We start from the raw sequence: 25000 nt of genomic DNA, 5'->3' as shown, positions 1-25000 counted from the left end.
AGAGAGAGAGAGAGAGAGAGAGAGAGAGAGAGAGAGAGAGAGAGAGAAATAAAACAACAACAAAAAACACGTATGCTTATTAGTTGACAGCATGGAAACGGAGGTCTTAGTGATGGCCTGTTGAGAGCAGGGGCTGTTTCCCAGAGGGAATGGCATTCTAAACACAGAGAAGCTCTAGCAGCTATACGCTTTTGAGAATCACATTGTTTCCGCATGAAGTCAATCAGCCTTTGATTATAGCTGCTGTCCAGATCCCTGCCCTTGTTTGTGTGCGTGGGGGGGTTCTGGTACCCAGATGAGCTCAGATGTACATCCTGACACCCAGGAAACGTAGACAACTTCCTCTTTATAGCGAGCAGAGTGACATTAATTACAGGGTGTCTGTGATATACTGTAAAGTCAGCAACATATTGCATACATACATTGCCGTTACAACACTATACTACTCACACAGTTGTTGAACCTGTCTTCCATAAGTAGGAGAGTGAGATACATAGAAGCTGACTCGGCCGTGAGTGGTTTGACTCGACACTGGGGAGATGACTGAGCCCTCCTGAGAGAGGAACTGAACATTCCCTCGCCCCCATGTTCCCCACCCCCTGGCCCCTACCCCGCCCCCTGACCCCTACCCCGCCCCCTCACCCCCGTATCTCTCCTCTGGGACTCATCTCCAGCCACTGAGAGACAACAGCAGAGCAGATGAGATGGAGAACACAGGCCAACCTACAAATAGACATTACACACCAAAACAGAACTGATAAATGCACCAAAAATGTATGTCTGCCTCCCAAAATTGAAGGCCAAAATCTCTGGGGGAAAAAACTGTTGACATGTTCCAGATCTGTGGGGGTGGTGATGGGGGAAGATTGTTAGTCTGTAATGGATTGCGTGGCCTTATAAGTGTGATCCCCTGTTCTAACTAATCCAGGTTCCTAGATAGACTGCTGTGGCTACGTACCATGTTTGGCAGTTATATTAAGCACAGACTACTTGGTTGTTATGTGGCTGGCATGTAGATAATGCTAACTCTGGTCTGTAAACATATGAAAAGCACAGCAGAGACTGTTTCTGTGTGCCACCCATGAAAACTATAGTACACAGAACATAATATGGATTATATTTCCTGCCAGTATAAAGTCACAATAGAGACTACAACGGAGATTCCCTTCCTATTGTATCTATCTGAGAAAGAGAGAATAACATGTTTGATTAATTTCTTCTCTGATTCAGGAACTTAATTTCCCATGAATCAGTGGGAACATTATACATCAGATCTTAGTCCGAAGTAACAACACGATAAACATACGTCAGGTACCCCAATGTAATACGATCTGGGTGTCTACCTCGAGCTGTCGCAATCTTTCACAATCTCTCCCTTTCTCTCTCACTTTCAATCTTTTGTCTCTGACAAATAGTGGGCTGTTGTTATTCTTGGAGTCTGGTTCTGAAAGGGAAGTTCTCGATCAGTGGCCCGTGTTGCCAAGCTTTTATTGTGAAAGAGGTGGTTCTCAGACAGGCTCAGGCTGACTCACGCAGTTAGAGAGAGAGAGAGAGAGAGAGAGAGGGAGGGAGAGTCTGTCACTGTCTGGCTGCTGGCTGCTCTATATATGCTGCTCTGCTACCTGGCAGACCGGCACAGAAACAACCACACACACACACACACCTCCTGGGGACTACCTGAGCCGCAGACAGACACACTCACCTGGACCGCATCACTGAAGGTACTAACAACTTTTTAAAACAAAAATAAGTTTTTTTTTAACTCACTTCAGTGGAAGTAATTGTTTATGGAGAGAGAGAGAGAGGGGAGAGAAGGAAGAGGGGAAGCCAGGAGAGGGTGAGCAGCAACGAGCAGGATGCTTTTCATTAACTCTCTGTCATGTTCAGATCATTAGAGAGAGAACAATGAGCACACACCACATTAGCACAGCCACTGTTGCTTCATGCTTACCTCACTGCTTTAATGAAATACAGTGTTGCCATTGTAGTAAAACTTCACGAGCTAAAACAGATGGGATTAAAATCGCAAAATCTCCTGGAAAAACGGTTCAAACCGAAGGGTTGAATTGAGAGAGGGAATGAGGGAGTGCAGAATAAGGAGAGACACAAATGATAGAGAAGCAGAGCCAGGAATGCTTTTCCTTTATTTCTGTCTGCTTTGCCAGCCGCTCACCCAGTTAATGTTAAAAGCATGTGTTGGAGTATGGATGTGTGGTTTATAGGACACAGAGAGGCAGAGATAGAAGCCCATTCATTCACCGAAGGCTCTGGGAAGTGGTTCGTCTGAAGAGGAGGGCTGCAGGCAAATGACTGCTTTACTAAGGGTGGTAGGGTAGGGTCTGTGAGTTTGCAAGGAGTTGTAGTGTGAGTTGATGTAGGGATGACAGTAGTCCAGTGCCCGTTGCTTTATTGTGGATTGTGTCTGTGGTGTGTTAGTGGTGAAAGACTAGGTACGCTTATATAGGCCAGTTGTGTGGTGCCACTTTTGGGATCTGTTGGATTAGTTAGCGCAATAGTGTCTGTCAGGAACGAACAATAGTACTAGGTCCTTCACTGGGTTCTCTGGTTTCTACCCCCTCCCTTCCTCTCTCTTTCTCTGGCTCTCCTCCTCTTTCTCCCTCTTCCTCTCCACTCCTGCTGCTAATCCCGTTTGATGGCGATGTCTTTCCCATTCCAATCCCAGGAAGAATGTCTTGAGCCTTCCTGCAATAAAGAAAAACACTCCGTCTCACCGGACAGAGAGAGGGAGACAGGGGAGGGAGAGAGAGAGAGGGAGAGACAGGGAAGGGAGATAGATAGTGTGGAGGGAGAAAGAGAGACAGAGGGAGAGAGATAGAGAGACAGGGAGGGAGAGAGAGATAGAGAGACAGGGGAGGGAGAGAGAGATAGAGAGACAGGGGAGGGAGAGAGAGAGAGGGAGACAGGGGAGGGAGAGAGAGAGGGAGACAGGGGAGGGAGAGAGTGAGAGAGGGGAGGGAGAGAGAGTGTGGCGGGAGGGAGAGAGTGAGAGAGGGGAGGGAGAGAGAGTGTGGAGGGAGGGAGAGAGTGAGAGAGAGAGTGAGAGAGGGGAGGGAGAGAGTGAGAGAGGGGAGGGAGAGAGAGAGATGGGAGGGAGAGAGAGAGATGGGAGGGAGAGAGATAGAGAGAGACAGGGGACGGAGAGAGATAGAGAGAGATAGGGGAGGGAGAGAGATAGAGAGAGACAGGGGAGGGAGAGAGATAGAGAGAGAGACAGAGGAGGGAGAGAGATAGAGAGAGACAGGGGAGAGAGATAGAGGGGAGGGAGAGAGAGAGATATAGAGACAGGGGAGGGAGAGAGAGACAGGGGAGGGAGAGAGAGACAGGGGAGGGAGAGAGAGAGAGAGAGACAGGGGAGGGAGAGAGATAGAGATAGAGAGAGACAGGGGAGAGAGATAGAGGGGAGGGAGAGAGAGAGAGAGACAGGGGAGGGAGAGAGAGAGATAGAGAGAGACAGGCGGGGAGAAAGATAGAGAGAGACAGGGGAGAGAGATAGAGGGGAGGGAGAGAGAGAGAGAGTCAGGGGAGGGAGAGAGATAGAGAGAGACAGGGGAGGGAGAGAGATAGAGGGGAGGGAGAGAGAGAGAGAGATGGGGGAAGGAGAGAGATAGAGAGAGACAGGGGAGGGAGAGGGAGAGAGATAGGGGAGGGAGAGAGAGAGATGGGGGAAGGAGAGAGATAGAGAGAGACAGGGGAGGGAGAGAGAGAGAGAGACAGGGGAGGGGGAGAGAGAGAGAGAGACAGGGGAGGGGGAGAGAGAGAGACAGGGGAGTGAGAGAGATAGAGAGAGAGACAGGGGAGGGAGAGAGAGAGATAGAGAGAGAGAGACAGGGGAGGGAGAGAGAGAGACAGAGATAGAGAGATAGAGACAGGGGAGGGAGAGAGAGAGACAGAGAGAGAGATAGAGACAGGGGAGGGAGAGAGAGAGAGAGAGAGAGAGAGCTCACTGTTCATTCTCTGTACTTATCACCTGTTATTCTATTATATATGTGAAATGGCTCCACAGATGATAGAGAGATGGACGGAAAGAGGGAGAGAGAGAGAGAGACAGACAGACAGACAGAGGGAGGGAGAGACATAAAGAAGGGGGTGATTGGAGCTGGAGCAGCCCTGAACTGTTAGTCTAGTTGGAGTGAGCCACACGCTCTGTGCAGCGTTTAAAGGGGGGGGGGGAAGAAAATAGTCTGGTTCTGTTTTATGTGGTGTGTGTGCAATTAGAACCATAAAGAGAGGGAGGTGGTAGGGTACAGACAGAGGGAGGTGAGAGGAAGATGGAGCGGTTGAAAATACATTTGGAAGTCTAGGAGAACAAAGACAGAGAGAAATTGAAGTGGGACAAGGAAAGAGACAAGGAATGGAAGTTGATTAAAAAAAGGGCTTTTCTGTTTTCCTTTGTTGTCTATATGAAAAATGTCAGGGACGACTGCTGCCAATAAAGCACCTCAAAGGATCTGAGCTAGGAGCTGAATCAAGGGGTTTATGAAATGTCCATGGAAAGTTGGGCAGCTCTCTACTGAGGAGGAGCACTCAGCCAAACCAGGGGGGGAGGGATTAGGGAGAGTTGTATGACTCGTGTGTGTTGAGGAGGTTAGGGTGTATATGAGTTTTGTGTGTGTTGAGAGGTTAGGGTGTATATGAGTTTTGTGTGAATGGGGTGAATGAGGTTCTCAGAATGGGACTGCATGGTGTTGAGTCAGCCTGTGATGTGGGTCAGGTAAATGGGTTAACTCTGGTTCTGAACTTGACTGGAGGTTTGACCTATGTAACAGTATAACTTTAAACCGTCCCCTCGCCCCGACACGGGCGCGAACCAGGGACCCTCTGCACACATCAACAACTGACACCCACGAAGCGTCGTTACCCATCGCTCCACAAAAGCCGCGGGCCTTGCAGAGCAAGAGGCAACATTACTTCTAGGTTTCAGAGCAAGTGACGTAACTGATTGAAACGCTACTAGCGCGTACCTGCTAACTAGCTAGCCATTTCACATCCGTTACACCTACATGCTCCTTGTGGAAATGGATCTGATTAAGGGCTCTATTTTCGGCTGGCGTTAAGGCGGCAATAGTGTCAAAAGCACGTTAGTTTGCAATTTCGTCATGTAAAAACTGCCGCACTGGCCTTTTCCAGCCCTAACACCAGGTTTGGCAATTTGCCTGCCTTATATCAGCTCGCTTGCCATCAGATGGACGGGGCGGAGATATTTGAGGTGTTTCCTTAAAAACATGATCCAAAGTGCTAATTTCAGGCAGAGCTTGTGCGCATGTATAGGCCTACAAGTGTGTACTGTCTCTGTGTGTGTTTAGTTTGGTGTGGTTAGTGTGCGCGCAGCACACACCTGAGGGGTATACTACAAAGCAAGTTCAATGAGTAAAAACAAAGCTAAACTCAGATATGTGTTGTTGGTTGTTGAGTTAAAGATACCATGCTCATTTGAAGCTTATCTTTCAAAAAAAAAAAATACAAAGTTATTTCAGAACATTTAGACAAGTTAGCTGGCTAACTCAATGAGCCTGTTTTTTTACTATAACCTTTAGTTTGACGGCTTCACGTGAATTTGTTGATGGAAGTGTATCACGCTCACTGGTTTATCTCATCCGGCGATCTGATGTGATGATGTCAAACATAAACATTCAGCTATCTTGCTGGGGTTGTTTGTATACTGGAATCATGTAAGCTGCAATAGGCAGCCCCTTACCGTAAACTTACCATAGAACTGCAAATGGATGTCAACTTGCCTAAAAAAAAATGCTCATTGTTGTTATTCGAGATCCTTGGTGAACAAAGTCGATGTATAATGACCTGTTACTTTGCTAGGGTACATACAGATATCGTAGTGTCAACATTATTCTGCAGCGATAGAGATAATCATTAACAAGTGGATCATGGGGATTTTGGCCCATATCTACACTTCCTGTCGTTTGTAAAAGCCTTGGGCATTGTACCTGTTTGTGCATGTGTTTTTAAACATGTGTAAGTTTTGCATGCCTCCCCTCTACTCCTCCTCTTGCAGTCTGATCTCACACAAACACGACGTTATTCTGATCTACACTCAGCCTGATAGGTGTGTGTCTGTGAGCGACACGTCAAATGAATTCAGAATTTCCTTACAGTCAATCAATCACGTCGTAGCCAGTCAGTCAGATACTAAGTCAATTAGTCACAGTCTGACATTCGTTGATTCAGTCAGTATGTCAGACAGAGTGACAGACCAGACACTTTCTGTCAGAGATTGGTCAAGTGCAGGTTGACGCACTGTAACAGTGATGTAATGGGGGCACGGTAATACTGTATAGTACAGGTGAGGGAAGTGTGAAACAGGTGCTGTCAGGCACAGAGAGACAGCATGCACCACTAATCATACTCTACTGTATGTCTGGTCATGCTTGGGGGAGGTGACAGGGAGAGGTGTATTTGTCTATGTGATTGCAGTGGGAGTCTGGTATTTTCCCATACTCCCATTGATTTCATTATGCGTTCCTGGATCTGGTCTGATGAACTCTTGGCTCGGGCATGGTTTGGGGCCAGCATGTTGTTGTGTTACCACCTTGGGGTGTATTTCCACGGTAGGACACACACATAGGGGCTGTGTTTGTTTTGGAGGTGTGATGCTGGAGCTCTGCTAGCTTGTTTGGGACACACTTTTTAAAAGCTGGCACAGTGATGTATGGTTAAACAATGACACAGACAGGTACTGTACTCCAGTGGTGGTCAGTGACGTTTATGATGAGGGAGGACCATTTATTTTTTTAATGAGCATGGCCTTATTTCTATCACAGCATGTTGGATGACTGTCGTTCATATTTCATTCACCCAGTTCAATGTAACAGCGATAGGTTTAGGCTACTACATGATACTGACATTTTCCCTATACCCATCATGAGGTTGCTACAACCTAGCCTATAAATGAAAGTTTACAATGTAGGTGCACACAGATCGAGAGAAACATTTGAGATGACAGACAGTGACACATGGACAGACAGTGACACATTCAATACAGCCTTACACACTCTTGCCTGCATCTAGCTGATCTAGGGTGTGATCATTAGTCCAACAGTTGCAAACCAGAGTTTCTTTTGGACAAATTCAGGAACTCTTATCCATGTTTTGTTTGCTTCCGCTTAAGAAACGTTTTCGATCAGAATTGGCGGAATGAATAAACCCCTAATCACGCATAAACACAGTTCACTTTCAAAGCAGCCATGTTGTCTTCATTGTAGCCTCTATGTAGTCTCCTCTCACCATTTCCCTTCGTTTGTGGACTTCAATGAACAACACATCAGCTGTATGTGACCAGGCAAAAACATCTTTCCAAGCCAAACCATAACCGCTACACACAGCCTGCATCGTTGTCCCTATATTAGCTAAAGTAACGTCCTAGTCAACATAGGTAATAGAAGTAATGTGTTAGTAAACCCAGTTAAGCAGTTACACCGGCGGGGCCCCGGTGGAAATAAATTGATAAAACCAAAAGATTACCTTGAATTTGACGAGTTCCAGTGTTGTGTTGGATAGTCATAGCCAGCTAGCTAACATAGCATCCTTCTGTTTGAGCCGGGTGTTTGAGTAACTAAAAAAAAGACCAAATCTCTCTCTCTCTATTTCTCTCTTGCTTCTCCTTCATTTTTTAAAGAAATAGTTACTGTGTAAATCTATGGAACCAAGAGATTATGTATTGAAGTTGTCGTGACTTTACTTTCATTAATCGGATGGCTGTTATTTATCTAATCAACTAACTATGTTTAATTGTTACCCGATTTAAATTAAATTAATCATGTAACAATTCATTCGGATTTGGGGCACCACAAGAGCGGTTCTTTAAAGAGTTATCATCTCCCAAATTAAACTGTAAAGGTCTTTACATATTACATCCATAAACAGTCAACTTATTAATCATATCATCATTCTGAACAGTCGTAACCTCCTTGCATCTGCAAAAACCCTAGCCTTGCTTATAATTCAGTACTACACAAGTTGGTTTAGCTAACTAAATGGGGGTACCTAGTCAGTTGTACAACTGAATGCATTTTCCGCATTTAACCCAAACCCTCTGTATCAGAGAGGTGTGGAGGGCTGCCATAATCGACATCCATGTCTTCGGCACCCAGGGAACAGTGCCTTGCTCAGGGGAAGAAGGACAGATTTGAACCCTGTCAGTTTGGGGATTTGATCAAGCAACCTTTCAGTTAATGGTCCAATGCTCTATCCACTAGGCTACCTGACACCCCTTGATAACACAGAATAAACATACACACTTAATACATAATAATAGAAACAGGTCCCTAGCGGACTGACAACGATATGGCTGCTTGTTACAAAAGACATGGAGAGGGCGAGAAAGAGAGAGAGGGACAGAAACACTTAACATTGGTACATTTAGAAACTACTCTCACTTATACTTTGTGCACGAACCACCGCCCGCTTGGAGAAAGAAATCATGAATCTATTTACATGGAAATGCCTTGGTTTGCCATGTATCTCTCCTAACTGGGCCTTCTGGGAAAGGGGGTTGTTTGGGCCTTTTCGCGACACGCTTGTAAGGCTCTGATTGTCCAAAAGGGGTCCCCACCTGTCTTCTACTGTTGTTCTTCTCTGCAGTCGTCCGGTATCCGGCAGCTGTCCGGTATCCGGTGACTTATTGTGTAGTCCTGAACAGAACTACAGATTTTATTCTAATTCCATTTGTTCTGGAAGATGCTTCTTTGAAGATAGGCTAGCCAGCTGTGTCGATGGTTCCCAGTGGGGTGATGAGAGTAGCATAATACGATGATTTGAACAGAGTAATGGAATGGTCCCACTTAAATTCATTTTTCTAGATACTTTACTTAGGACAGCTAATCAGCCGTACCAGTGATTGTCCGGGAGTTGACTTTATCGTCTCTACCTCGTGTTGAGATTCAAAGTTTAAACCACTTTAAAAGTGAGCTGCGGGCTTCCCAGTGGCCTAAGGCACTGCATCGCAGTGCTAGCTGTGCCACTAGAGATTCTGGGTTCGAGTCCAGGCTCTGTTGCAGCCGGCCGTGACCGGGAGACCCATGGGGCAGCGCACAATTGGCCCAGCGTCGTCCAGGTTAGGGGAGGGTTTGGCCGGTAGGGATGTCCTTGTCCCATCATGCACTAGCGACTCCTGTGGCGGGCCGGGCCCAGTGCACGCTGACGCAGTCGCCAGGTGTATGGTGTTTCCCCCGACACATTGGTGCGGCTGGCTTCCGGGTTAAGTGGGCATTGTGTCAGGAAGCAGTGCGGCTTGGTTGGGTTGTGTTTCGGGAGTACGCACAGCTCTCGACCTTTGCCTCTCCCAAGTCCGTACGGGAGTTGCAGCGATGAGACAAGACTGTAACTACCAATTGGATACCACAAAATTGGGGAGAAAAAATCAAAAGTGAGCTGCAGCTCAACGTCTCTCTGGTCTGATACAGTATGTTAATTCTTAACCCATCATTTTATACAGTTAGTTCAAAAGGGGCGGTTCCATCAGGCTGACCTCACTCAATGGCGTAACTTGTCACTGTGCAAAGTTATGTAAAACTATTATGTCTTATGGCTCCTAAAATCATGTCCCTCTCTTAACAAAAACACTTTCATAATTTTTCATATTTCATGCACAACACATCGGATGAACACTTCACACATATAGTTAGTATACTTTCCAAGTTACAGTATTTCCTTTATAACATTTTAAATTACATCACAAAATAACACCCGAAACGTCACCAGTGGTCTCCACATCGCCTCTGACCATTCCCTACGTTCTATGTTAGAAATATTGTTCCAGTAGTTGCTTTTGAACGTGTTAGAGTTTCTGCGGGAAAAGCCTTCTTAAAACAAAGGCACATTCCTTGGCTGAATTTGGAGAGGACGGAAGCTAGCTGTCCTCCGGCTACACCATGATGCTACCCTGTTGAGGCTACTCTAGACTATCATTGCAAAACAGTGTGTTTTAATCAATTATTTGGTGACATGTGAATATACTTTGTATAGTTTTATCTAAAAAGGATAACTTTTTCAATGTTTTACAATTTTGATTTTTATGAGATTCACTGAGGAGGATGGTCCTCCCCTTCCTCCTCTGAGGAGCCTTTCCCATTGTGGGAAAATGTAAACCTGTTGTTCAGACATTTGAGTGGATCAACAGCTTTTCACTTACACATGGTTGACTTGTATGTACACATCATGCAGAAGGAAGCTTAGCCTCTTGTTGTTTATAGAAGGCACCCCCTCCTTATTGGCTGTTTACACTCAACTACTTCCTGTCCTCCCATGGTCACTTCCTGTGGTTAGTGAGTGCTGCTGGCGGAATCCCATAAACCCTCTCCCTTCTCTCCTCCTCCTAGTCAACAAACCAGTGGCCAACCAAAGACAAGCTCCCCTTCCTCGCACCCAAACAAGTTAGGTCGTAAAACCCAGCGATGGCTCACAGCTTGCTTGTTGCAATGTTAGTCAGTCTAATTGTAGAACCGCCTGTCTGTATGGACCCGAGGCATCATTGTCCAGGAAGCACAAACAAGCGACAGTGTGTAAAGATGACCATTATAGACATGTTGATTAGAGAGAGCATTGATTAAAGAGTATGATTGGAGTCTATGGAGGAGAAGCAGCCGGTGGCTGCTTGGATTGGAAACCCTCTGTAGCTGACTGTTGGCATGGGTTGTTTCTGTTTCAGCTTGCTCTTTCTGACTGCTACAACATGGTCTGTTTCAGCTTGCTCTTTCTGACTGCTACAACATGGTCTGTTTCAGCTTGCTCTTTCTGACTGCTACAACATGGTCTGTTTCAGCTTGCTCTTTCTGACTGCTACAACATGGTCTGTTTCAGCTTGCTCTTTCTGACTGCTACAACATGGTCTGTTTCAGCTTGCTCTTTCTGACTGCTACAACATGGTCTGTTTCAGCTTGCTCTTTCTGACTGCTACAACATGGTCTGTTTCAGCTTGCTCTTTCTGACTGCTACAACATGGTCTGTTTCAGCTTGCTCTTTCTGACTGCTACAACATGGTCTGTTTCAGCTTGCTCTTTCTGACTGCTACAACATGGTCTGTTTCAGCTTGCTCTTTCTGACTGATACAACATGGTCTGTTTCAGCTTGCTCTTTCTGACTGATACAACATGGTCTGTTTCAGCTTGCTCTTTCTGACTGCTACAACATGGTCTGTTTCAGCTTGCTCTTTCTGACTGATACAACATGGTCTGTTTCAGCTTGCTACATGGTGTGCTAAAAGACCGATTCAATTAACTTTCACTCAGACAAGCTGTGCCTGACCCCGTTAAGCTCAGCGATGATGCTAATGTTACCATGTAGAAACTGGAAAGTTAAAGCACCACCAGAATCCTTTATAATTGACATTTTACTATGAGGGTAATGTGAAGAATGGTTTGTCAATCAAACGTTTCTTCTAAAGTTCTCTTTCCTTGTGTTCCATGTGAAATAATTTACTCCAAGAACCAGGCCAACTGAAAGTATTTTTCAAGATGAGAGAGAAAGAACATTTAACAGCCTGGCCTGTTTAGCCCTCTAAATGGAGGGAAAGAGAGAGGAGAAAGGAAGAGAGAGATTTAACGGTAATGTACTGTTACAGTCTGAAATGACAGGGCAGAGCTCTGCAGTTTTTTCACACTGGAACTGAGAGTTGTGTGGGCCAGTTGGCTCAACTCGGTAAAGCACAACACTGGGCCGTTGGCATGGAGATGGAGAGCAGGACGGCTCCTTCTCTCCCTCCCTGCAAGGCCCCACTGCACCGCAAGACAGATAGGAACAGACTCTCAGAGGAATGGAAGAAAGAAAGGAATGAACTCCAGCCTTTTCAGCAGTTTCTGTCATTTCTTTAGCTGCTCACATGAGAGATAATTTTTTTTTTTTTTTACCAAGCACCAACTCTGTTCACAAACCTTTTAGAAGTTCTAAATAATGTAGGTTTTGTTTCTTGTACCCAAGAGAGTCTGGCTGGCATCTATAGAACAGGTTGTTCTGAACAGCTATAAGAAAATGCCCTTTTTGAGACTTAACAATGGGAGGATTTATGTGGAGATGTGAAAGTACTGTAAATTAAAAGGCTGTATGGCTATAAGTGAATGCTGTATGCTAGAATGAACCTCCACCTCTTTTAAATCTCTTTTTAAGAGGGGTTGATTGGGCGGAAGGCTCCTCTCTTTGTTCCCAGAGTTGGTGACTAAATCAAGTCAAGTGATACTTTATTATCCCAATGATTTGTCTGTTGGCTCATTCAAGACTAATAGACAATCCCTGTTCTGAATCAGTAGAGAAAAAGCTTGATTGAGAGAGATGAAATAGTTGTAAGTGGATGTTGGCTGGGTAGAGCTGGCTGGAGGCTGGTATGGTCAGGGCCATGGTGTCAGCCAAGGGGGCCCACAGACCAGGCACAATAAAACAACTGATGCAGCTACAATATTACACAGTCTGACCTTCTCACTGACAACCATAAAAAGATCTGAAGTTTATGGGCTGTTTTAGAGGTTCAGAATATTTAAGATGATACTATCTGACAAAATGGCAATTCAATTGAGTGGAAAAATTCAAATGAAATTGACATGTCAGATTTCATAACGTAGAATACAATTGGAAAGTTAGTCATTATGCGGAAAGAAGGACAAATGAATCTTAATCATGTGAGTGCCCTTTTGTAAAATAAGCAAGGGGAATTAGACTGTACTAAATGTGGAATTGATTGACCATGCTGGGAGAGAGAGAGGGAAAGGGAGAGAGGGGTGCACATCAGTTGTTTTGGGGAATAATGAGCGGCGATGTTTGTTTGGAAGTAGCTGTTCTATATAAAGAAGGAACACCTTTTAAGGCAAGAAGATGATGTCAGTCAGCCACTGCTGGCCAACATCCATTCTGCCTCCCAAACATACTCAGAAAAATTCCAGAGACAGGAGTAAAAACACCAGGACAACTTTTCAGATATATTTAGTATACTCAATACTCCTAACATTCTCTAAAATATACTAGGCAGGCTGGAAACCATCAGGTGGGTTATTAAAAAATGCAGGCACGCGGGCAAACGGTTTGTTAAGGAAATAATTTCATGCACAACTCACACACGGAGGCTGGCAGTGAAGGAGAGAGAAAGACAAGGCGCTGAGGAAATGAAGCGCGTTTCTCCTCTGTTTGAGCGGGCGGGCGGGCGAGGCGAAGAGCTTCTGCCTTGCGCTGAGAGAACGCAGCCAAAAAAGGACTGAAAGCGCCACGGAGGAGTGGAGGCCAGGGCTGCCGCTCCTAGGAGCTGCCAAACTATTCTTGTAAAAGCGCTCTTTTGGTGGAGGCTTGGATGTCCGACATTGCTGGGATATTAAGAAAAACACATAGGGACAGTAGACACTGCATTATTTCATTTAGCTATTTCACATGCTATTTTTCATGTACCATAGTCTACACCATCACACAGGTTATGACAGGTTGGAGTGATTTGAATAATGAGTGTTTATTTGGGCCTGGAGTTCCACTGTTGCTATGCTACTAATGAGGGGAGCATGTGACTGATCTCAAAGCATGTGGGATATCTGTCTCATGGTGTTTTCACTGTCAGTTCTGTCATTTTACTGTAAAATGTTCATTACCATTGTTGGGCTCTTCATATTTTTTGAGAGAGAGGGGAGGCTGGGGAATGGGGGGAGGCTGGGGAATGTGGGGAGGCTGGGGAATGTGGGGCTTATCCCCTGGAACCTCAGACAGAAATGGAAAATGTCCTGGTTATTCAGCATCTGAAACAGATTCTGAGAATGTTGTCCTAGTGAAGTCCTGATGACAAGGCATGTAGCTGGATCTAGACTCTTCTGTCCAGGTTTTCAGATGGACTCACTACCAGTCAAAGACTGGGCCATTAACATTCTGTTTTCTAACATTGGGGTTTTATAGATTTCCCCAAGACCCCTTCTGCTACCCTGAGAAGATAACTCAACCATGTCATGTGTGTTCTGAAGTTCCCACTGTACATTCCTGTTACAAGCCCCCAGACCCAAATAAAATATTTCCCCATTATAAATGAACACATTCAAAGCAAGCAGTGGACGTAGGATGAGTCTAGTTTACTCGCCCCTCTTTCTTCATTCCAGTCCACAGTCATGTCATCCACCCCCTTTAGGATCAGGAACCTCCTTGAGAGCCATAGTTTCCCCAGCCAACTGATCCCAGACCAGGCCAGGCGTTATTTGACAGTGTAGGAGGGCTCTGTATGTGAAATCCTCAGCCAGCCATACCTCTATGACAGAATACAATGCTGCATAATTAGGATTCACCCCGGAAGACAAAATGTGTGTTTGTGGTTATTTTGTTTCATCACACTGCAGTTTAACCCATTAACTGGCACACCAAGAAATAGATATCAGAAACAACATTTTACAGTCTTGTAATTTTCAATTTTATACAGAATTAGTACTGAAAATGTGGTCAATTTTTGCTAATATTCACGTCCTGGTTTTGAACCATATTTGAAAAAATACAGGACTCCTATGCTAAAAGGCATTGGTTGAGATGTTAAAATATGCCAAACAAAATGAATATGTTTAATTTAATTTAAAATGGTACTTTTTGACGTGGCTGTCGACAGGCTGGCCTTTTAAGTCTTTATGTAATGACCGATAGACTCACTATGCAGAGGTTTCCTCCCCAGAACATCACTAATTAGCGCTTCACACACACACACACACACACACACACACACACACACACACACACACACACACACACACACACACACACACACACACACACACACACACACACACACACACACACACACACACACACACACACACACACACACACACACACACACACACACACACACACACAACACAAACACACAACACAAACACCGTGGCAAGGTTGGCTAGCTGAATGAACCACACCCCATGGTACTCTGAACCCTCCCAACTCAGGCCTGACAGGCTATCAATTCCAGGCTGGTGAAAAAAGCTCCAGTGTAATTCCTGAGTGAGGCCCTTGGATGGCCCAGTGCTGAAGTTATCCCGACAGCTCTGTGTGTGGTTATCAACCACTCACAGTAACATCCTCACAACGCATCTGTAACATTAGAGCAATGTCTCGGCACGACTGGGAGGCTCATTCTTTGTGATTGCTGTTTTTACAATCACAATCTCTTTAATTTGTCAATCATGGTTGTGTAACGAGAGAGTGAGAGACGAGTAATAGGGTATTGTGTCAGTCAAGGTCAAAATGGATTACAGCCGCATGCTTTTGTAACATTTTTACAACGTGCCTGTAACCTTAGCAGCGTTATCTCATCCCCTCCAGCGTTCTAGTGGTGTTGAGAGGATGTTGAGTGTTACAGGGGTATGTGTGCTATGTTCTGATTGGTGACCTGGGGAAGGAAAACCACTGCTGTTAGCCTCTCTGGGCGTTTATACTGACCCTGACACAAAATATGTGGATACATAGTGTGGAGTCTAGGCCTTTACTGTAGGGATTCCATTGGTCCGGGGGGAAAAAGGCCTGTACGGAATGCTTCTGATCTACTGGTGTGTGTTCCTGCTTTCATTTAGCTCACAAACGTTTTAAAACTTTGTCCAGTTTTTTTCTGCAATAGTGTTTTTTTTTAACCGTTTGGCATGATCATTCAAAGTGACCCCACTGTCCAGCAGTCATGTTACTGATGATGCCTATGTATCAACTTTCCTTTTAGGAACATAGAACAGTTGAAGCAGCTGCAGGATCAGATTCTATTGGAACAGCAAGAAGCAGCCAATTGGATCCAGCAGCAGGAGCAAGAGCAGGAAGTCCCACTTCCACTGCAGCAGCCTCAGGAAGTGTCCTCTCCGCCCTCTCCTCCTCTTCCCCCTCCTCCCTCCTTCCAGGAGCTGGAGAGCAGCGCCATGCAGACCAGCACATTCAACTACGCCCGGCCCAAGCAGTTCATCGCTGCCCAGAGCCCCGGGGGGACAGTCCCTGTGGGGGGCTACGTCACCCAGTCCTCTGGCTCCTCTGGATCCAGCCTGCCCTCACCCCTCTCCCCACCAACCTCACACAAACCCTTCACCAGGGTCACCATGCCTCCCTTCACTAAGGGCAGCAGCATCGGGTCTCAGTCCCCGTCCTCTCCCTCCTTCCCTCCTCCACCCCCTCCCTTCCTCAGCAGCAGCATGTCTTCTCCATCAGGCCCCAGCCAAGACTTTCCCCCACCCCCTCCTCCACCCATCTCCTCGACTCCCCCCTTCTCCCCCGGCCACTCCAGCAGCTCTTCCCCCTTCACTTCCATGCCCCAATCACCTGCTGGCTTCCTGGCCTCCGTCCTGCCAGCCACGCCCACTAGCCCGTCCGTCAACGCCCTGGGCCTGCCTAAAGGGAATGGAACTATGTGAGTATCCTCAATGTTACCCAGCTACACTGGCTCTAGACACAGCTACACTGGCTCTCCATGGGGCAGTACCCTATACTTTTAGACCATTTCAATCCCCAGTCAAATGGTAGTATAGCATATCAGTCAGTGAGTGACAGCCTGCGGCAGGTCTGTCTCTGTGGAGCCAGGCTGGCTCTCCCTTTCCCTCCATTCTCATCAGGACAGCCTGCCACCTGGCAGCAGCTGGAGGCTGGAGGTCTGCTGCTAGATGGAAGATGGCCTGTTTAAATTCTTATTCAGCATGTTTACAACCCAGAGACCAGCCAGGGGCTCATACAGACACTCAGCTCAGAGAGCACCGTCTCTCAGTATCCTGAGGTGTGTAAATGTGTGTGTGTGTGTGTGTGTGTGAGTTAACCTCTCTGGTATAAGTGGGACGGTAGTGTCCCACCTCGACAACAGCCAGTGAAATTGCAGGGCGCCAAATTCAAAACAACAGAAATCACATAATTAAAATTCCTCAAACATACAAGTATTATACACAATTTTAAAGAAAAATTTATTGTAAATCCAACCACAGTGTCCGATTTCAAAAAGGCTTTACAGAGAAAGCACACCATGCGATTATGTTAGGTCAGCGCCTAGTCACAGAAAACCATACAGCCATTTTCCAGCCAAGGAGAGGGCTCACAAAAGTCAGAAATAGCGATTAAATTAATCTCTGAACTTTTGATGATCTTCATCAGATGGCACTCACAGGACTTCATGTTACACAATAAATGTGTGTTTTGTTCGATAAAGTTAATCTTTATGTCCAAAAACCTCAGTTGAAATTGGCGCCTTATGTACAGTAATCATTGTCTCAAACAAACATCCAGTGAAAATGCAGAGATCCACATCAAATTACAGAAATACTCATCATAAACATTGATGAAAGATACAAGTGTTTAACATACGATTAAAGATAAACTTCTCCTTAATGCAACCGCTGTGTCAGATTTCAAAAAGGCTTTTCGGCGAAAGCACACCACGCGATTATGTTAGGTCAACGCCTAGCCACAAAAACCATACAGCCATTTTCCAACCAAGGAGAGGTGCCACATAAGTCAGAAATAGCGTTAAAATGAATCACTTACCTTTGATGTTCTTCATCTGGTGGCACTCCCAGGTCTCCATGTTAGACAATAAATGTTTTTTTTTGTTTGATATTGTCCCTCTTTATGTCCAAAAACCTCAGTTTTGTTGGTGCGTTTAGTTCAGAAATCCAAAGGCACCATGTGCGCTCTCAACATCAAGACGAAAAGTCAAAAAAGTACAATAAAAGTTAGTAGAAACATGTCAAACGATGTTTAAAAACCCATCCTCAGGTTGTTTTTGTCATAAATAATAAATAATATTTCAACCGGACAAAAGCTTCGTCAATAGAAAAGGAGAAACAAAGGCTTGTTCCCGATCACGCGCATGACTCGTGTCTGGAAATTTCCACTGTCCACTCATTGAAAGTGCTGTATCTTCCCCTTTTTTCAGAGTAAAAGCCTGAAACAATGCCTAAAGACTGGCCACATGTAGAGGAAGCCATAGAGATTGTGAACTGGGTCCTAAGTCTCTGTATGGTGGATAGGCTTTCAATGGAAAAACAGCCTTTCAAAATAATAGTACTTCCTGGTTGGATTTTCCTCAGGTTTTTGCCTGCCATATCAGTTCTGTTATACTCACAGACATTATTTTAACAATTTTGGAAACTTTGGAGTGTTTTCTATCCGAATCTACTAATTATATGCATATCCTAGCTTCTGGGCCTGAGTAGCAGGAAGTTTAATTTGGACACACGTTTCATCCAAAATTCCGAATGCTGCCCCTTACCCTAGTGAAGTTAAGAATATTTGCCCTATCATCTGAAAAATATACATAATGACTTTAGAATGAAGGGTGCGTCAAAGTCAAATCAACATATATTTGAAGGGTTTATGCATAGCTGAGATTTCAACACACCCTACTGGGCATTTTCCAAAACACAATAGTATTTCTCAAGTCAAGAAACCCTACCATCTCAGGCCAGGCCTGACTATGAGTCGGCTGCACCCAGAGTGAGCTTGGTCATGTTTATGTTTATTTAACTGATAGAGATCTGGTGTTGTGTAGATAATCCTGGCTCTGGTTCCGCTTGATGATGCCTGGCCTTCTGGAGAAAACATCCACTCTGCTCTGCTGTCAAACACGCTCTCCCCCTTCCCCTTTAAGGCAATTCCACATCTCCTTCCTTCCCTCGCCCTCTTTTTCATCAAGCCCTCTCCTCTGTCTGCTTTTCCCCTCACCGGGGCATTCCTGCAGCAGGGGAGAGAGATAAGAGGACTCTGTCTGGAAGGCTGCAGTTGGACATGTTCAGATAAGGGAATGAGAAACAGAAAGAAGTGGCTTATTCTGTCTCAATCACGGGTTCAAATAACTCCCAGTCAGTCTAACACACACACAAACAACATATTGCATATCATGGCTATGTAATCTACTGTAGAAAGAAACAGCAGCCATTGTTGACTAACGGTCTGAGGTCCCATGTTCTAACCCCTACGTCTGTTGTTGTGTTCTGTCAGCAGTGCTTTCCCCCGGAAGCAGTCCAGAGGAACCCCACGCCTGGCCTCTGACTCTGACATTCAGGGAACCAAGGATGCTGTCATTCAGGACCTGGAGAGGAAGCTACGATTTAAGGAGGAGCGCATGAGCAATGGACAACAGGTGTGTGTAACAGAGTGCCTTCATAACACCGCAAATGACTGTGTATTTGTAGGTAACTTGGGAATGAAGGTATTGTTGTAACATTCTTTAATACATATTATTAACAAGCGGTCCATCATGTCAAATATCAACCAAATTTCATTCCCAACCATTAATACATGCATAACTATGCCACAGATATGTTCACAGACAAGCTTTTCTGCTGATGTTAGAACAGGCCCGGTACTATAGTGAGTCCAAAAGAGCCTTTTGACTTGGAGAGGACAAAACATTTTTCCCCATGTCATCCATTTCACAAGTGTATCTCAGGAAGACTGTATCTTATTAATATTTGTAACGAGTGTGTGTTGCTGTTGCGACTGACACACTAACCCCGGCTGACCCATTAATCGGTGCTTCCAGAGGTTAACCTATGAGGAGAAGATGGCTCGCAGGCTGCTGGGGGCAGACAACGCAGCCACAGTACTAAACACACAGCAGCAGGACGAGGAGCCAGTCACACAGGTACGCTGCTGCTGCAACTATACCAAGAACACACACACACACACCTGGACAGGTATATACACACTCACTTGGGCTGGACTGGGCAGGTACAGACTCACACACTACTCACAGAGTCACAAAATACTTGTCTAGGATCACCACCTCTGTGTTACACTGTAGTATTGCTTGTGTGTGTAGCATACACACCTACATTAGTCATATTTTTCAGTCACACTGCTTCACTCAGAGTTGTGTCGGTGTGCAGGGTGCAGAGTTACTGAATTTCTGAGTCTATTTTTCCATCTGAATGCTGGCCTGTGATGTTTATTATTGAAAAAGGCTATATTATATTTCGGCTACACTGGAAACACTTTAATTTAAAGCATGCAATGAAGCTTTGATATGAATAGAATACTCGACTACAGAACCCTCTTTAAAACCCTCTTTAAGAACCCTCTTTAAAAACACACATGAGTTGAATGTAGCCGTTTGTTCCCCTCAGAAACATTAAAAAGCTGTATAGAACTGTGATAAAGTGTCAAATATAGGCTACAGCTACACAGATTAATACAACATGTAGTCTTAAAATTAGGTGTCCAGAACACAAAACCTCATTGCAGAACACACACATAGTTGCTGCATTGACTAAAGTCAAGCCTCAGTGCCAAGTAAACAGAGTTTGTCCTCTCACAGCTGCAGACAGTGGCAGTAGTGTTTTGTGGAGGTCAGGGCTGTTCTGTGCTGCTGTGCTGTAATGACGTTGGGCTCTGGCTGCCTGGAGGCCCATGAGCCTGGTTCCCTGCCTGATAGAGATTGGCTCTGCATGGCTCTGGGCACTACTCTGCCTGAGGCTGTGAGTTTGCCTGTTCCAAATCAGAGGATATGTGATGAAAATATGTGTGTTTTGTGGAAATGTGTGAAAGGGTATAAGACTGTTACACACTCTTTCATGAATGCTGGTAAGTGCATGCACGCCCACATCCTCTTGGTGTTTGGTTGGACCTCAGGTCGTGACGTCATACAGTAACACAGAGACAACACCTCACTACTATTTTATGTCTTCGCAGGACTCCAGTTCATCTGATATAGAATCGGTCCCTCAAAAGGTTATTCAAGTCTCTCTCTCTCTCTCTCTCTCTCTCTCTCTCTCTCTCTCTCTCTCTCTCTCTCTCTCTCTCTCTCTCTCTCTCTCTCTCTCCTCTCTCTCTCTCTCTCTCTCTCTCTCTCTCTCTCTCTCTCCTCTCTCTCTCTCTCTCTCTCTCTCTCTCTCTCTCTCTCTCTCTCTCTCTCTCTCTCTCTCTCTCTCTCTCTCTCTCTCTCTCTCTCTCTCTCTCTCTCTCTCTCTCTCTCTCTCTCTCTCTCTCTCTCTCTCTCTCTCTCTCTCTCTCTGTCTCACTCCCTCATTCACTCACTCACTCACTCACTCACTGTGTGTAGTCACTCCCCGTGCTTAAACCATTCAACAAAGCTACACTGATAATAATTATATTAGATGTGCTTACACACACTTTGACCGTAACAGGATCAGGCCAGGGAACCTGCAAATGAACTGATAAGGATAAAGACAAACATACATTTGACAAAAAAGCAGATGGAAAAAAGTGAATTCATGGTTCTGTTAAGGTCATTGTGGTGGTTACATATCTTTTGACCGCCTGTGGTCTTCAGTCAGATCTGACCCAATTACTGACCAATACTGTTTATGAGAACCCGTGTAAGTATGGCCAAGGCTTTGTCCCTGTGCATGGCTGTTACTTTTAATGTATATGTTGATTCATTGAATCTCAGTGTGTTGATTGGTCACTTTTGATGTGTTAATCAGATATTGGCGCCTGCATGAGCTTGTTTCCAACACCTTCCTGACATGAGATGCTAAACTGAACATGGTCCACTGTCATCAGAACTATGGGATACACCCATAGCTGTGTGTGTGTGTGTGTTACTTGTCACATGACCTATATACTTGTCTCTTGTTTGTGTACGTGCGTGAGCGAGTGAACGAGAAACAGAGAGAGCAAGAATTCAAGGGAGGGGGGGAGAGAGAGAGAGGAAGAGAGAGAGAAACATTTGCGAGAAGGAGGGGAGACAGGGATTGAGGGAGAGGCAGAGAAATAGATTTACACTTTGGTGAGCGTTGGCAACATACTCCAGTCCTCCCACTACCAAAGCTTTGCCTCCCCTTGAGTTGTCATAACCCTTCAGCTGTGTCTTAGGCCTGTAATTATCAGTCAGTCAGTCAGTACACTCTACTCTCCAGATGTTGCCTCTGCCGCAACAGACTGGGCCAGGATGGTGAGAGATTGAGATTGAAAGAGAGAGGAGGAGGAATTGAGAGAGAGAGAGAGGAATAGACAGAAAAGGAGGGAGAAATAGAGAGTTGACAGGGAATAGGAAGACACTGGATAAAGGCGAGCTGACGGGAAAAGGAGAATCTTGTTTTTCCGTAACTCACTGTTCTTGAATGAATGAAAGGATAAATCGATGAATGCATGCATGAGTGACACAGAATGTTCTTGGTGGGGTGTGCTTCTTGTTCATCTAATTTTTCTGTGACCCCGTTCCTCTGTGATTTCAGGCTCTTCCTGTAATAGTGATGCTCCTTGAACTCCGTCTCCCAGGGTTAACCCTGCTCCCTCTCTGTGTGCTCTGCAGGAGTACAAGGTGTCCAGCTTCGAGCAGCGCCTGATCAGTGAGATCGAGTTCCGTCTGGAGCGCTCTCCAGCAGAGGAGTCTGACGACGATGTGCAGCATGCCGAAGACTCTACAGGCCAGGGGGTGGTGCCATTCTTCGACAGCAAGCTCAAACACTACAAGGTGTTCGAGGGCATGCCCGTCACCTTCTCCTGCAAGGTCATCGGCGACCCCAAGCCAAAGGTCAGAGGTCACACAGATCACAGAGTGATGATGTGGAAATATAGCGGACTGATTCATCGTTAGTCTCGCATACCAGCACGCCGTATTCTAGTATTTTTTATTGTATTTAATGTCAATATTATCACTGCTACGCTATTTAGTTAAAGTGTATTGTTGTATGCTGAACCTATTTAATGTACTGCCATATTGTTCTGATCATTTGGAGTTGGTGATGTGTGGTGTTGTTAGTAGGAGGTACATGTACAGTGTGTTATAAGGGCGAGGCCTGGCGTACTAACATCTCTGAGTCCGCCACTGCGGGCAGCATCAGAGGGCCTCTGTACTGGGTGATGACAGGCATCAGATGAATGGAAGAGATAGAAAAAGAGAGGATAGATAGAGGATGGAGGGAGTATAATATGATATAATATAATAATATACCTCCCTTCCCTCCCTACTCCTATCCACTTCTATAGGTCATTGTGTCCCCTATAGATCTACTGGTATAAGGATGGGAAGCAGGTCATTGTGTAACTCTGTGTTGTGTCTATCCTGCCCCCTATAGATCTACTGGTTTAAGGATGGGAAGCAGATCATTGTGTAACTCTGTGTTGTGTCTATCCTGTCCCCTATAGATCTACTGGTTTAAGGATGGGAAGCAGATCATTGTGTAACTCTGTGTTGTGTCTATCCTGTCCCCTATAGATCTACTGGTTTAAGGATGGGAAGCAGATCTCTAAGAGGAGTGAACACTACAGGATCAGCCGCGACCCTGATGGAACCTGCAACCTCCACACCGCCGCCGCCTCATTGGACGATGACGGCAACTACACCATCATGGCTGGTAACCCCGAGGTGAGAACACCTGACCCACCCAACACACACACACACACAGGACCTGACTGATTCACACCCCATGTAGAAAACTCTGCACAGACTTTCACACCAAGTTGTTTCACACTAATCTACTGTACACAAGGGACATACACACACTGTATCTATGGACACGCATACACACACATTATCAGGACCAAGCCGTTTGGCAGCCAGTGGTGCCGTTTGGCAGCCAGTGGTGCTGATGCTGTTAGCAGTCATTAGTTCTGGAGAATAATAGCCATGGAGAAGATAAGGGTCTCCAGCCAGCAAGGGGAAGCAGGCGTTGAGTGAGACAGGAAATCACTAAAGCCTTCATGAGGGTCGAGAGTTCATGTACTGTTGGCTCTCTGAGAGCCTGGCCAACTTCAACACATTGCACTTCCCCCCTGACGTGGGTTTTAGTTGAGTTTGAGTATGAACAGTCATAAATGTCGAACAAACGTCTCTCTCTCTCTCTCTTCTCTCTCTCTTCTCTCTCTCTTCTCTCTCTCTTCTCTTCTCTCTCTCTTCTCTCTCTCTCTCTTCTCTTCTCTCTCTCTTCTCTCTCTCTCTCTTCTCTTTCTCTTCTCTCTCTCTCTCTTCTCTCTCTCAGGGGAGGGTGAGCTGTACTGGCAGGATGATGGTCCAGGCAGTGAACCAGAGAGGGAGGAGCCAGCGCTCTGCACCTGGACATGTTCGCAGGTACAGGAAGACTACAATACCTGACACAGAAGGAGACTACAATACCTGACACAGAAGGAGACTACAATACCTGACACAGAAGGAGACTACAATACCTGACACAGAAGGAGACTACAATACCTGACACAGAAGGAGACTACAATACCTGACACAGAAGGAGACTACAATACCTGACACAGAAGGAGACTACAATACCTGACACAGAAGGAGACTACAATACCTGACACAGAAGGAGACTACAATACCTGACACAGAAGGAGACTACAATACCTGACACAGAAGGAGACTACAATACCTGACACAGAAGGAGACTACAATACCTGACACAGAAGGAGAGGGCAGAAAAACACTGTTGGCTATTATTCATATGCCATTCTTACAGATGTGGCATCTTCATTTGATCACTCTTTTGTTTATGAGAATTTTCCTGCATTGCAGGAAATGCAGATTAGCTTTATGATTTACATAAATTCACTGAAAACCTACACTAACACAAGGCTATATTACCAGTAATGCACTTTTCATGTAGCCTACTTTTGGCCAGCCTAACCACCGGTCAAGCAACATTATAGACTAAATGGTCATATTCACAATGATACCAGGTGTATGAACATCAATTCCAAACGACCATTATTATGACCTTTTAAAAGAGTTATGTACAGTATTGTTGATACTAGTGTGTGTTAAATCATTGTGCTGACATTTTTATGTGAGGTGAATAGTGTAGCGTGAGAGGGCGGAAACACCTGTTGGTTCTGCTCTGTTAGATTGAAAGGTGTAATATTTGTTCTGCATAATACCTGTCCCACGTATAATAACACTCCCACACCCAACCGAACGAACGCACACACACACACATGCATTACGGTAAGCTGATCTGTACACAGACACTCCCAGATAAGTCCTTCATTTGTCTGAGGGAAGCGTTTGAAGATATCCATCAGTACCTCCTTCTCCCTTTATCTCTCTCCTTCTTACCCTCTCTCTTCCCCTCGCTCCGCTCTGCACAGCTCGGGTGTATTTACACTGTGTGGAGGGATGGTG

The 25000-nt window shown here is 45.4% G+C and overlaps 1 protein-coding gene across 6 annotated transcripts in view; it reads left to right on the top strand.

The window, feature by feature from the left end:
* Positions 1 to 25000, top strand: part of LOC129855371 (palladin-like) — a 117033-nt gene that overhangs the window by 86987 nt on the left and 5046 nt on the right. For 3 of the 6 annotated variants that reach the window (XM_055922947.1, XM_055922945.1, XM_055922950.1), the window contains 7 exons: positions 15677 to 16348; positions 18922 to 19063; positions 19466 to 19567; positions 20614 to 20652; positions 22199 to 22420; positions 23105 to 23254; positions 23868 to 23956. In XM_055922947.1, the coding sequence (XP_055778922.1) occupies positions 15677 to 16348; positions 18922 to 19063; positions 19466 to 19567; positions 20614 to 20652; positions 22199 to 22420; positions 23105 to 23254; positions 23868 to 23956 (1416 nt within the window). The remainder of the gene's footprint in view (positions 1 to 15676; positions 16349 to 18921; positions 19064 to 19465; positions 19568 to 20613; positions 20653 to 22198; positions 22421 to 23104; positions 23255 to 23867; positions 23957 to 25000) is intronic. The other 3 variants (XM_055922946.1, XM_055922949.1, XM_055922948.1) reach the window with 3 other exon arrangements.

This window comes from Salvelinus fontinalis, chromosome 5, assembly GCF_029448725.1.
Source record: "Salvelinus fontinalis isolate EN_2023a chromosome 5, ASM2944872v1, whole genome shotgun sequence".
Lineage (NCBI taxonomy): Eukaryota > Metazoa > Chordata > Actinopteri > Salmoniformes > Salmonidae > Salvelinus > Salvelinus fontinalis.
This window is presented reverse-complemented; position numbering and strand designations above follow the sequence as displayed.